Source organism: Mauremys mutica, chromosome 5 (assembly GCF_020497125.1).
Source record: "Mauremys mutica isolate MM-2020 ecotype Southern chromosome 5, ASM2049712v1, whole genome shotgun sequence".
Lineage (NCBI taxonomy): Eukaryota > Metazoa > Chordata > Testudines > Geoemydidae > Mauremys > Mauremys mutica.
The window spans coordinates 75,108,305-75,120,494 of NC_059076.1; the positions used below are offsets into that span (position 1 = coordinate 75,108,305).

General features: G+C 41.0%; 1 protein-coding gene across 4 annotated transcripts in view; it reads left to right on the plus strand.

Annotated features, from left to right (window-relative positions):
• The window catches only part of GALNTL6 (polypeptide N-acetylgalactosaminyltransferase like 6), a 542,002-nt gene that overhangs the window by 71,889 nt on the left and 457,923 nt on the right, over nt 1-12,190 (plus strand). For all 4 annotated transcript variants that reach the window (XM_045018344.1, XM_045018346.1, XR_006579712.1 and 1 more), the window contains exon 2: nt 5,602-5,740. In XM_045018344.1, the coding sequence (XP_044874279.1) occupies nt 5,602-5,740 (139 nt within the window). The remainder of the gene's footprint in view (nt 1-5,601; nt 5,741-12,190) is intronic.

Below are 12,190 nucleotides of genomic sequence, written 5' to 3' on the forward strand. Positions count from 1 at the left end.
TTCTTTATTAATTCATCACACAAGTGGGGGGACAATGCTACGGTAGCCAAGAAAGGCTGGGGGAAGAACGGAATCAACAGGTGGGGTTGTTACAGGAGCACCCCCTGTGAATAGCATACAGATAATAATTTCTGCAGGCTCTGACACAGAGCAGCTGTGCTCTCTGGTTCTATGATACGGTGGTTCTCTAGCACACTTGCCTATATTAGGCAGCACTGATTCTATTTTTAGATACCAAAAAGGAGGGATTGACTCAGGGAGTCATTCCCAATTTTTGCTTTTGCGCCCCTGGCTGATCGGCCAGGGGCACTTATGACAGCAGCTAATGGTACAAAACGATGGAAGGTGCAATATGGCTAGTAACCAATCTTGGCTTTTGCGCCCCTGGCTGATTGGCCAGGGGCACTAGCAGCAAATGGTACAAAAGGACTGGTAGCCATGATCATCCTCAGTTCCAATTTATGGAAGGATTTGGATGGTGCAATATGGCTAGTAACCATCTCTGCTGTCATGCAAAAGCAAAAGCATGCTTCTGTGTAGCGCTGCTGAATCGCCTCTGTGAGCGGCATCTAGTACACATACGGTGAGAGTCACAAACGGCAAAACAAGCTCCATGATTGCCATGCTATGGCATCTGCCAGGGCAATCCAGGGGAAAAAGGCGCGAAATGCTTGTCTGCCGTTGCTTTCCCAGACGAAGGAGTGACTGACGACATTTACCCAGAACCACCCGCGACAATGATTTTTGCCCCATCAGGCACTGGGATCTCAACCCGGAAGTTCCAAGGGGCGGGGGAGGCTGCGGGAACTATGGGATAGCTAGGGAATAGCTACCCACAGTGCAACGCTCCAGAAATCGACGCTAGCCACGGACCATGGACGCACATCACCGATTTAATGTGCTTAGTATGGCCGCGCTCCACCCGATTTTATAAATTCTGTTTTACAAAACCGGTTTATGCACATTCGGAATAATCCCGTAGTGTAGACGTACCCTGTATTTCAGAACAAAAATGAAACATTTCACAATTCTCCATGAAGGGAAATGGAACCCTGGGTTTGGCATAGTCTGAACGCTGGACTGCCCCAAAGCCAAGGGCCTGAGGAGCCCTGGGAACCTGGGCTCTTGAGGACCCATGAGCCTGGGAAGTTGGGTGCCAGAGAACTTTCCAGGGCTGGCAGACTGCCGAGGTGTCGTGAACCTGGAAGTCTTGAGAACCCAGGCACCCTTGGGAGCCACAAACTTGGGTGCCAGGACTTCCATGGCTTTCAGCTCCCTGGCAGCAGAGCAAAGCAGGTGATCTGGGAGGAAACCAGCCAAGATTCTAATGCAAAGTCATTGGAATCGAACAGCCTCCATTAAACATTTCTAATTAGATGAAATGGCAAATTCTGACAACAAATATTCTGTCTGAATTTTTCCCCACCAACTCAAAATGACACCATCATTTAAGTGTAAGCAATATCAAGGACAATAACAATGTTGAAACAAATGTGAAAAGCTTATGAAATGTCTAAGTTTTAATCTAAATTTGAAAACAGGACATAAAAACACACTTTAAAGTTAAGGTCCAGAATTGGATCTTAATCTAAACTACCCCAGAACTTTGGGAAAATTCAGATTAGTTCTGATTTGGTTTTCAGTCCATTATATGCACTAGACCTGAATCATGATGTTTATATCAGCATGCATATCTAGATCATAAATTTCCTTAGAAGTGTTCAGGTGTGCAGTTCTGGTTTGAGTCAATCTCTGGTATATCCTTGTCATCATCTTTGTTGTCCTTGCCTTCTCCTTTTCCCATCCATCAGGGTTAGTGGCTCTTGTTTTTCAGCTCCAAACATTTTAAAGTGCATCTTCAAGCTGACACAATACTTCTTCGTATCGTCTCAAACCATCCTTTCCTAGGTCTTCCCCTCGTGGTCTTTGCCCTGTGACTGCTAGTCCTTGTGCTCCCTGGCCTGCATATTCCACATCTCATTGTCTCATGATCCTTCCATCTGAGTGGATACTCTCCCTGCTTTTCTGTGATCGGTGCTACTTGTATCAGGGCTCATAACATTTCATTGCATAGCCTATCAGCTCTCATCTTACTCAGCATCTACCTAAGCCTTCTCATTTCAGCAGTATGCAGTAGTTGTTCTCTCTTTGTTCTGACCCATAGATCTTTGGCCTAATCATGATCTTATACACTTTGTTCTTTAGGATACTTGGGAATTCTCTATGATAAGAATATGCCATCAACTCCCTCCATTTACACCAACCACTCTTCATTTGGCTCCTAACATTCACATCCATGTTCCCCTTATGGTTAAACACTGAAACAAGGTGTCAAAGTTCAGGGAAGCTGTATCTGTATTTCCCATTAGTGGTCCAGGAAGGCACATAATGTCAGGCTTCTAGCCTCCTAGACTTTGCCTTTACAAGTGGAGAGCCACCTGTTTCTCCCTCCTAATCAGGTATTTCCATGCTCAACAGCTTCCTGACTTCCCAGCAGGCCTGCTTTGCTTCTCCCCTCAGAGACAGTAAACAGTGTCATTGCCCCAGTTACCACAGTGTTCTTCCTAAACAAGCATATTTTATTCTTAAGGTAAAAGCACTACAGAGAAAACATTTTAAAATAATAAAAGAACCTACACTCATGCTAATAAGCTTACTAGAGATCACCCTCAGTTTTGTAAGGGCTCTGACTGGAGTCAGTTGTTCCAAGCCTTCCCTAAGGATTGCGGCTTTCCATGGGTCCTATCCATTTTCTTGATCCAAACAAAGGCCCTAAGTCAGTTTAAAGTCAGCCTATGTATTCAAAAGTTCTTTGTCTGTTGGTTCCGAGAGAATCTAGTCTGAACCTTTGAAGAGACCATGAATAGGTAATGAGCCAGACAATGGCAAATATTTTGTAAGCTTTCAGACAATGGGTCCTCTCCCCAGAATGAAGCTTCAAAAGGCTGATAACCAGATGAAGTATATTAGCAAATCCTCTCCTCTAAGAGAAGTTACCTACAATTTCACAGTAACTTACAAACAATTACATTTTTAATACGACTCAAAGGAATTAAATTTAATTCAATACATTTGTCCAGGAAATTGTCATCTGTCAAATGAACTATTTAAAGTGTTGCATAGTCTTTATATCATCCAGTTTTACTGGCTTCTCATAGTCCCTCCCAATGAAGCATTGCATATATTCTGTCTTTTTGGCTAATTCATAAGCCACTTTCTTCTAATGCAGCTCTCTCTCTATCTAGGTCCCTTTCCAGTTTATATTTATCTTCCTGCATGTCATCAGCAGAAAGCATGCTCCATGGAGCCTCTCTCCTAATATCCTGTGTCCTGGTGCTCATTTACAATCACATATAGGAATCACATATATGGGCTTCAGTCTGATCCTACATGTAGACCTATCCTTTCTGTGAATGACTCACTGTAGTTGCAGCTGCTTCTCGCTAGGGTTGTGCTACCCTTGTACATGTTCATGATAGACTGAGCATGTGTCTCTGGCAGATTGCATGACCTCATGCTTTACTATAACAGTTCTCTAGGAATCCTGTCTAAGTCTTCTCTAAATCCACCAAAACTAAGTGCAATTCATTGTGTTTCTCCTGGTACTTCTCCAGCAATATTTGGGGAGCAGACACTGTATTCATTGTTGACCAAATGGGCTGTCACTTACTCGATGCTTCCATTCCATCCAAAGTCTTTTCTTGATAATTCTTTCCAGGCAGCTAAGATAATTCTTAGCTTGATGGTCATTAATGACTACGTTCTTGTACATCTCCTTTACGCTTGAAGATGGGGATCAATGTGCTTTTCCTCCACTCATCCAGCATTTTTCCAGTACCGTCAGGATCCTGAGCAAAGGTAGGCAGGACTATTATCAGGAGCTTGGGAGTTAGGAACTGAAACCAAGCGTCAGAGGAAGTGTCTGAGTCAAGATGAGGGTCAGAACCAGAGACAGAGTTAAGAAGCAGGCTAAGGGTCAATATCAGGTACTGGGGAATTCAGAACAGAGAAGCAAGGCAGTTGTGGCTACTAGCTAGAGATCCGTGTGGTTCCCTGGACAATTTCTGGTATGCTGCAAGGTCTTATAGAGGGTCAATGATTCAATTGGGGATCACTAAGGCAACTGTTAATCAGATCGCACAAGAGGTTAGCTTCCTGTGGTGTGTAACCTCTGTGGATTGTGGGTCATGGAGTGGCCAGGTTACAGCTGCCAGTAGGTGGAAATGTTGGTTGCCTGGCAGCTCTGAGAGCCCAGGTTCAAGTCATGCCGATCCTTACAAATATGGAGAGTTTGTCATTACCACCATTCCCTCATGACCTAATACTTTATAAGCTTCAACTGGTACACTGTCCAATCCCACTGCTTTCCTCATGTGAGGTTGTTGCTTGCACATATTTCCTTCAACAGTTTCTTCACTTCCTCTTCATTGACCTGTTTCTCATAAAACCTCTGCTACCTCCTAATAGTTTTGCTGTCTTCCGCCAGTACTCTTCCATTTTCATCTTTAGAGATCCCAAGTCCTCTATGCTTCTGTGCCTAGTCTTGGTTACTTTATATGTTATCCCCCTCCCCTTCATTGGTAGTCCAGCATGTAAGATTTTAAATGCCTGATCTTTAGCTTTCACAACAGCATTTTGCTGTTTTCCTTACCAGTTTGTATTCCTCAAACTTTCCACCAATCTTACTTTTGCCATCACTTAAACCTTTCCTCTCTTTTCATTGCCTCATGCACCACATCTCCTTCTCATTAAATTTCTCTCTTTTCATTTGGCCACAGGCAGCTTGTGCACTTTCTGTAATACATTTTGGATATCTTCCCCCAAAACTCATTGGTATCTTGAAGTAATTGTCTTGGTCATTGCGCAGCTTCCATAGGACGTCATCCTTAAATCTCAGACTAACTTCTCTACCCATGCTTCTCTGCCATTTTATCCTTTGTTCAACAACTTTTCTTTTGTCCTCCACTAGATTTTTAACCTTACATCCCTTACAAGCAATCTATGTTCGGCTGCAATCTGCTTTCCTGAGGTTACTTTGCAGACTCTCCTGTTTGTTTAAATCTCTTCCTATTGTTAGGAAATAATTGATCTGAGACTTTTTGTTGCTGCTGCTCTTTAAATATACTCCTCCCTCTATACAAAGTACATATTGGCAACAATAAGACCATGGGCTCTGGCTAATGCTAAGATATCCTCATCAGCTCCATTTCTGGTTCCAAAGCTTTGTCCTCTATCAAAGTCATCGTAGTCCTTATCATAGACACGTATTTTCCAACGTGTCTATGAGATCTGCTCCAATAATCAAGTGCTCAGCTTCAGCACTTCACTAATCACTTGCCCAACGCTATCTGGAATTCTTCATTCTCCTCTATTTTACAACCAGCCTGTGGTGTTTACCTATATACAACATTAAATATTTGTTCTCTGTTGAGTGCTATTCTTTCACCAGCCAGTCTCACTTCATTTGGAAGCCACTACCTTGTTCTTTAATATTCTGCTATGATTATTCCTGTTCCATTTCTTCTTGTGTGCTGTACCAAATTTGAACTTTCTCTATGATGTCAAATAATAGAGACTGGTAACTATTTCATTTTGTTACAGGGAAAGGTGAGCATGGAAAGCCATATCCTCTAACGGAGGATGACCGAGATGATTCTGCTTATAGGGAGAATGGCTTCAACATACTTGTTAGTAACAACATAGCCCTGGAACGATCACTGCCAGACATTCGACATCCAAAGTAAGTACACTATATTTGATCAAAGATTTCACTCTATGTATTCACTTGTTGTGTCTTTCTGGTTAAGTATTTCCCAGCCTAACAGGATATGTGACTATGCAGCTGTGGTGCTGTGTGATTTAAGTATTTTGTCTACGTTGGCCAAAAGTAGATATAAAACTATTTGCTGGAGTTAAATGGGCAAGCAGTGCATTAGTTTGGCAGCCTTATGTTGAGGGGTTGAGAGGTTTTCAGTTTGTAGTTTTTATGAGGTTTTTGTTTGAATCTGATTTGATCTCACAATAAATACTGTAAGCTGGACCTGGGTGAATCCTGCAAACCATTTTAGTGAATATTCTACTTGTGTTTCATGGCAGAAATGGGTACAGAAACTATACATTTTAAGTGAGTAGTGAATATTCTGAATATTCAGCAACTTACACAGTTGATTATGTTCACTAGGAATCTGATTCTAATAGTTCTGTTCTGTAAGTTTTAAAGCAAATAATGCAGAATATTCAGAGAGTGAAATTTGAACTCAAACACACATAATTGTGCTAGAAACCTGATTCTAATTGTTCCAGTCATCTAGCCAGGGAACAGAAATATACTCATATAACCAATCCAAATTAATCAAGACAATTCAAATTTCAAATGCTGACTCTTCACAACACATGATTTACAATCTACATTACAAGGAATATTTGAAGAAAATAGCGAATCATTTAGAAAAATTAATAAACTTGAAATCAAAATCCTCTGATAATTTCTGATCAGAAAAATTGAAAAAAATTCTGGCCTCTATCTAAAAAGCTTGCTCTAACATAAATTTGCATATCTTTTTGAAATGATAATGCATCTGTATATTTTTTCTAAATGATTCTCCAGGATTTCATTTTTGCTCAGAATGCTCTTCTATTTACAGAATGATTTCACCCTGAGTTATCAGGCAGTATTTTATTAGACAGAGATCAATGTCACACTATCATAGAGCCTCCTGCTGCTATTGTTAAATGAGAGTTTGAAGAATCCCAGCAAATCTTTAGTGGGGAAGAGTGACAAGTCCCACCAACAGAAGTAATGATAGACTGCGGTAGGAAAAAGTTGATGCAACCAGCAACAGTTTAGGATACTATGTAAGGGGAAAAGTTCAGAACAAGAATGGATGACTAAATAACTTTTAACCTGTAGTGGTCTCTCACTCTCAATGGGGAGGAAGGTCACTCCATCTCCCTTCATCAGGCAACAGTATTCTGACTTGGGCCCCACTGGTCAGGGCCGAGCAAAAAGCAAACTATAGCTTGCAGTCTACTGGCTGGGGCAAACAGTTAAATCTGGGGCTCTGGCCTGATCCTCGGGCAGAGCAACAAGCAGTCTTAGCGCTGAGCCTCCTGACTAGGGCTGACATAAATCAACAGTCTGGGCTCTGGCCCTCTGGGTTTAGCCTTAGCCGGGAGATTCTAGGCTTATATTTACAGTACAGACCTTACAGCAGCACAGCTATTCCCGCTGGAGAGAGCTCTCCCACCGGCATAATTCAACTACCCCCAACAAATGGCGGCAGTTATGTTGGTAGGAGACGCTCTCCTGCCGACATAGCGCTGTCCACACCAGCGCTTTTGTCAATCAACTTACGTCAGTCAGGAGTGTGTGAGGGTTTTTTTTCATACCCCTGACCGACAAAATGCAGACAGCAATCTATAATCTATGGCTCTGGCCCTCTGGATGGGGCAGAGAAATAAACAGTCTTTAGACTCGAGCCTCCTGGCTTAGGAAGACAGTAGTCAACAGTCTGGAGGCCACAACCAACAATCTGGGTACAGGCTTTCAGACCAAGGGTGAGTGTGCTGTCAATCCTCAAGTGTGGAGTAGCCGCAAAGGGGATAGGGAGACCTGGGCCCAGCTTACTCCACCAGGTCCCAGCCCAGGGCCCTATTACTTGTGGGTGGTCCTGCCACTGCGTCAGCAGGGAAACTGAAATCTGCAGGCTGGTTTCTCAGCAGCACAACCAGACGGAAGTCTTGTTATCCTTGTCTACTTCCTACCTCACTTAGTTGGTGTTGCTCCATCGAGCTGGGGCTCTGTCTCATCACCTCACCGTTGAGCAGTGGCAACTTCAGCCACTCTTTGGGGTCCTCTGTCTCTTCACTCAGTAGGGCACTGGTCTGCTTCGCTGCTGGGCCAGGGTCCCACAGAAGGTTCAGCTCTCTAGAAGAGACATCCATCTCCTTCTGTGGTGCAGCCACCACTGAGCTGCAGGACACACTCTTTTTATACTTGCTGACCTGCCCTGGTACTTCTGGTGAGGGTTTGGCTCCACCCATCAGCGGGAGAGTAGTCATCTCTCGCTCTCAAGTTCAGAGGGAGGCCACTCTGCCTCACTACAACCCATAAAAGGCCCTATTCCCACTTTTTTTGAAGTCATTTACCTCTGGCAAATTATTGGCTCACTTTTGGCTGGGTGGAAAGAAAATATCAGAAAAGTAAATAAATGTTTCCTTTTCATTAGAAAGTTTACCACTTACAACTCACTATTAGGACACTATTTCTCACATTTTACACAGAACTATCTCTAATAAAATCTTTAAAACTGACCACTCCTATACATTCATGTGTCACCTCTGACAGCTGCCAGTACATCATATATTATTTGTCTGACTGGCTTTGCATGTGTCTGAAAGATCATAAGCAACTTGTACCAGGGAACCTATCTTATTTAATTGCAAGGAACCAAACACATCAATAGTGATAAATAATAATTAGATCTAGTAGAAACTTTCAAATGCTGATATGTTTGACAAAAAGGGCACATTTTTCAACCAGCTCTCATAATATTGACAAGTATTGTGAATGTGGGGGCAAACCCAAAAACCTACTTAAAAACTAAAATGTGTGAGAGATTTTTTCCCACATCGTCTTCCACTCACAATTGCTAAAAATTTCCCCTTCATCCCTGTTTGATGGCAGCCTCAAACTACCCCTCTGTTTTAGCTTTCTACATCAGCTACCTCTTCAACATGAAATAATTTCTGGTTTTCATGCCAGGAAGTCTTTACCTCAATCTACTACTTTCCTTTCCCCCTATTCTTCTTTAGTAATTCTTACACCCACTGCAGGACAGACCAGCTCTGTCCTTACTTCACCACCTCATGATGCATCAAACCCAAGGAAAATGGTCAGTCTTGAAAGTGTATAAACTCCTCAGGACTGATGTGCATCATATGAGGTAATCATCTGTTTTGAAATTTTCAGAGAACTGAACTGAATTAATAACGCTGGATGGAAAATGGTGTGGGTGGGAGGTGAGGGGAAATCACAAAAACTGAGAATTTCTTTATAACAACCTTGAAATTCAAAAACAAAGACACAGACTGTATAAATGCCAACACGATCAGGTAAATAAAGAATTTCAAAATGTACGGAGGAGGAATTAACCCAAAGAGAATTCCCAAAAGTATGTATTTTATTGTTTTTCTATCTAAATACCATATTATATGTATTTATTTTAAAAAGCAAACAGTGTCCTTGTAGGACTGTATATTAATTTCCATATCCCAATGTTGATTTGCATAGGATTAATGCAAAGAACTAACCCTTTTTTCCTAAACTGTATGTTTTAAATATTTTGTTTACGCCTTGTGGTTGGCCAAATTATCCCCAGGTTGCCTGATATTATCTTCAGCAATTCCCACTGGCCAAGAATGTTTCCAGTAAGATGGAATTTTAATACATAATTGCACATCATCAAAGTCCCATTAAACTGCATTGTTGGCATGATAAATATGCTCATAAAGGAACCTCCTCTCCCCAACAGAATTTGTGTTGGTGTTCAAAAGAGTGTGAATGCAGAAAATCATTAAAGTGTCCATTTCTCCTGTTTTTGCCAGTATATCTGCTAGTAATTTTGTTTTTCACCCACTACTAGTCACATGGGGCATGACATTTCTCAGAATCTCCCCAGAAGCAAGGCATTGTCAGCAGTGACTTATTAGGAACCAGTCAGCACTATAGTGACTGATTTTTCTTTTTCTTAATAAGTGACTTTCACCCCAACTGCCTCATTTGGAAAACCACAATCCTCAGGCACCCAAATTATTCTCCTGTTCTGATTCAACCATATTATTATACTATTCAGTGTAGCCCTGTATGATTGATTAGGCTTGGTAATATCTGTATGAATTGATTTGCAAAAGCAAACAAGGCTTAACTCTGACAGCCTTACTCACATTATATAGTACCTTATTACACAAGTAGTCCATTAGAAAACTGACTGCTCCAAATAGCTTAGTCTAAAGGAGAGAAATGATTTCCTGTGAAACTACTTGTGCAGTAAGATACATGTGAATTGGGGTGGCAGAATCAGACACTCAAGCTCTAATGTCCACTGCTCAGGCCTTGAAGGCATGATCCAAAGCTCACTGTAGTAAATGGGAAGATTTCCATTGACTTCAATGGTTCTCGAATCAGTCCCTGTATGAGTTGTCTTCCCTTGTACTTTTAGATAATAAACAGGGAAGGAACTTGATAACTGGTACCAACCTGTTGTTGTACAGCATGGTATATGTTTATAGCACTATACTCGTGATGAAACATGATTATTAAAATAGAAGTCTTTTAACATGGAATGAGCTGGTCTTTTAGAAATTTGAAAACTGTATTTCATCCCCATTTCTGGCTATTTTATTATATTTGAGGAATGTAAGTAATATGCTCGTTTACAAATAGATTTATTTTTGTAAACTAAAACTCTATGCCAAGTAAACATGGTGATTATACCCATTAATAAATTATATGCTACAATTTGAGAGCGATTATCCTAAATATATATACCATGGTGGCCTGTTTTGTCAGATCTCACAAATTAAGTAGATTTGGGTGTGGTCAGCAGGAGGGCTGGGAGATTAATGGAAGGCTTGTCTACACAGAGAAGTTTACTGACAGAACTATAGTAGTATAATTATGCCTCTATAGTTATAACTGTGCAGCTCCCTGTGTGTACAACCTTTTCTGGATTAGTTTGTACTGCTTTCAAAGTGATATTCTAGTTTTTCTGGTTTAGCATAAATGTCTCCACACAGGGAGCTGCAAAATTATAACTATAGATACATCATTATAGAATATGGTTATGCTGGTAAATGTTGTCTTGTAAACAAGCCCTAACTCTGTGTGTGGTGATAAGTGGTGATTAAATAGTTAGAACAGTGGCTGCTGTGCCAGTGACCCACTTTGTGCACGGGAGCACTGGATTAACTTCAGAGCTATAAAAGCAAGGTCCTTGTGGAAATTCCTGAAGAATTCATTTGACGATGGCATCTGGTCTCTAGTGTTTTTATCAGGAATACCAACAGTAGACCCACAGACTCATTGCTCTGCTCCAAAGCCTAGCTGACAACTAGAAACTATTCAGCAAAAATACTACAAAAATATCTAATATTCACACTGTAAAGGCATTTTAATACCTGAAACATCAGACAGCTGTTTCTAGTGTCTGGCTCTTCTTTTCTCTACATGGGCTAGAACTTCATTTCCAAACCAATTTTGTTCTCACCTCAGTCTGAAAAGACTTATTATCTTCATGTTTTTGGAGGGGGTCAATATGGTTTTTACCTCAGTCTGAAAAGACTCATTATAATTGTATTTGCAGGTGCTGAGGGAGGGGTCAGTTTGTATCAGTGTAACAGCCATGATGGAATTGTCTTCACTTTTGTGCTTTTGGCAGGGATACTTCAAGAAATACACTTAAAATTAATCCTTTATTATTGCATTAATGGATAGTGAGCACTACAATTAAAGTTGAGAAGTGTTTTTCAGTTTCTCACATTATCCCCAAAATGTTCCTTTCAAGCTGGTAATCTCCATCTTTGGTCTCAGTCCAAAGATGATTTTTTCGTGCCTTAAAGATTAAGGTAAATTGTTCCACTATTTTTGAGGTATGTAAAGATCTCAAAACCCAAGCCCATTTTCCTATTCTAAATTCTTTCCTTTCTCTGTCTCCTATAATTCAGATAAAGCTATAGCAATTCAGCTCAAACTTGGCAAAGTAATATTCTTCCTTGAAGAAAAATCAAGCTAAGCTTGAAGCACAATGGCTTAGTGTGTGTTTTATAAAAGCTTGAAAATCTGAACTCTCCTGAAAAAATATAGATCTGTATTCCTTTGAATGACTGTGCACATATACACCTGAAGTACGTGCACCCAATGCATTCAAGTCAGAGGCCTTTGCCACTAGGCTCCAGTCTTGTCATGATCTGAGCCAAGGACATAAAAACAGGAGTGTCTGCCATCCCTCTCTCAGTTCCTTCTTGCTTCCAATGGTCAGAGTTGGAGCTTTTCCTTCAGTTAACCAACTTTAAACCTTTAGTATATGTAGTTCTCATAATTAGTTAGCATTAGTAGAGTTAGTGATATTTTGTCATGAAAAAATACCCTTAAGCAGTGTGCCACTTGCAGGACTGTTATCCCTGTCCACTT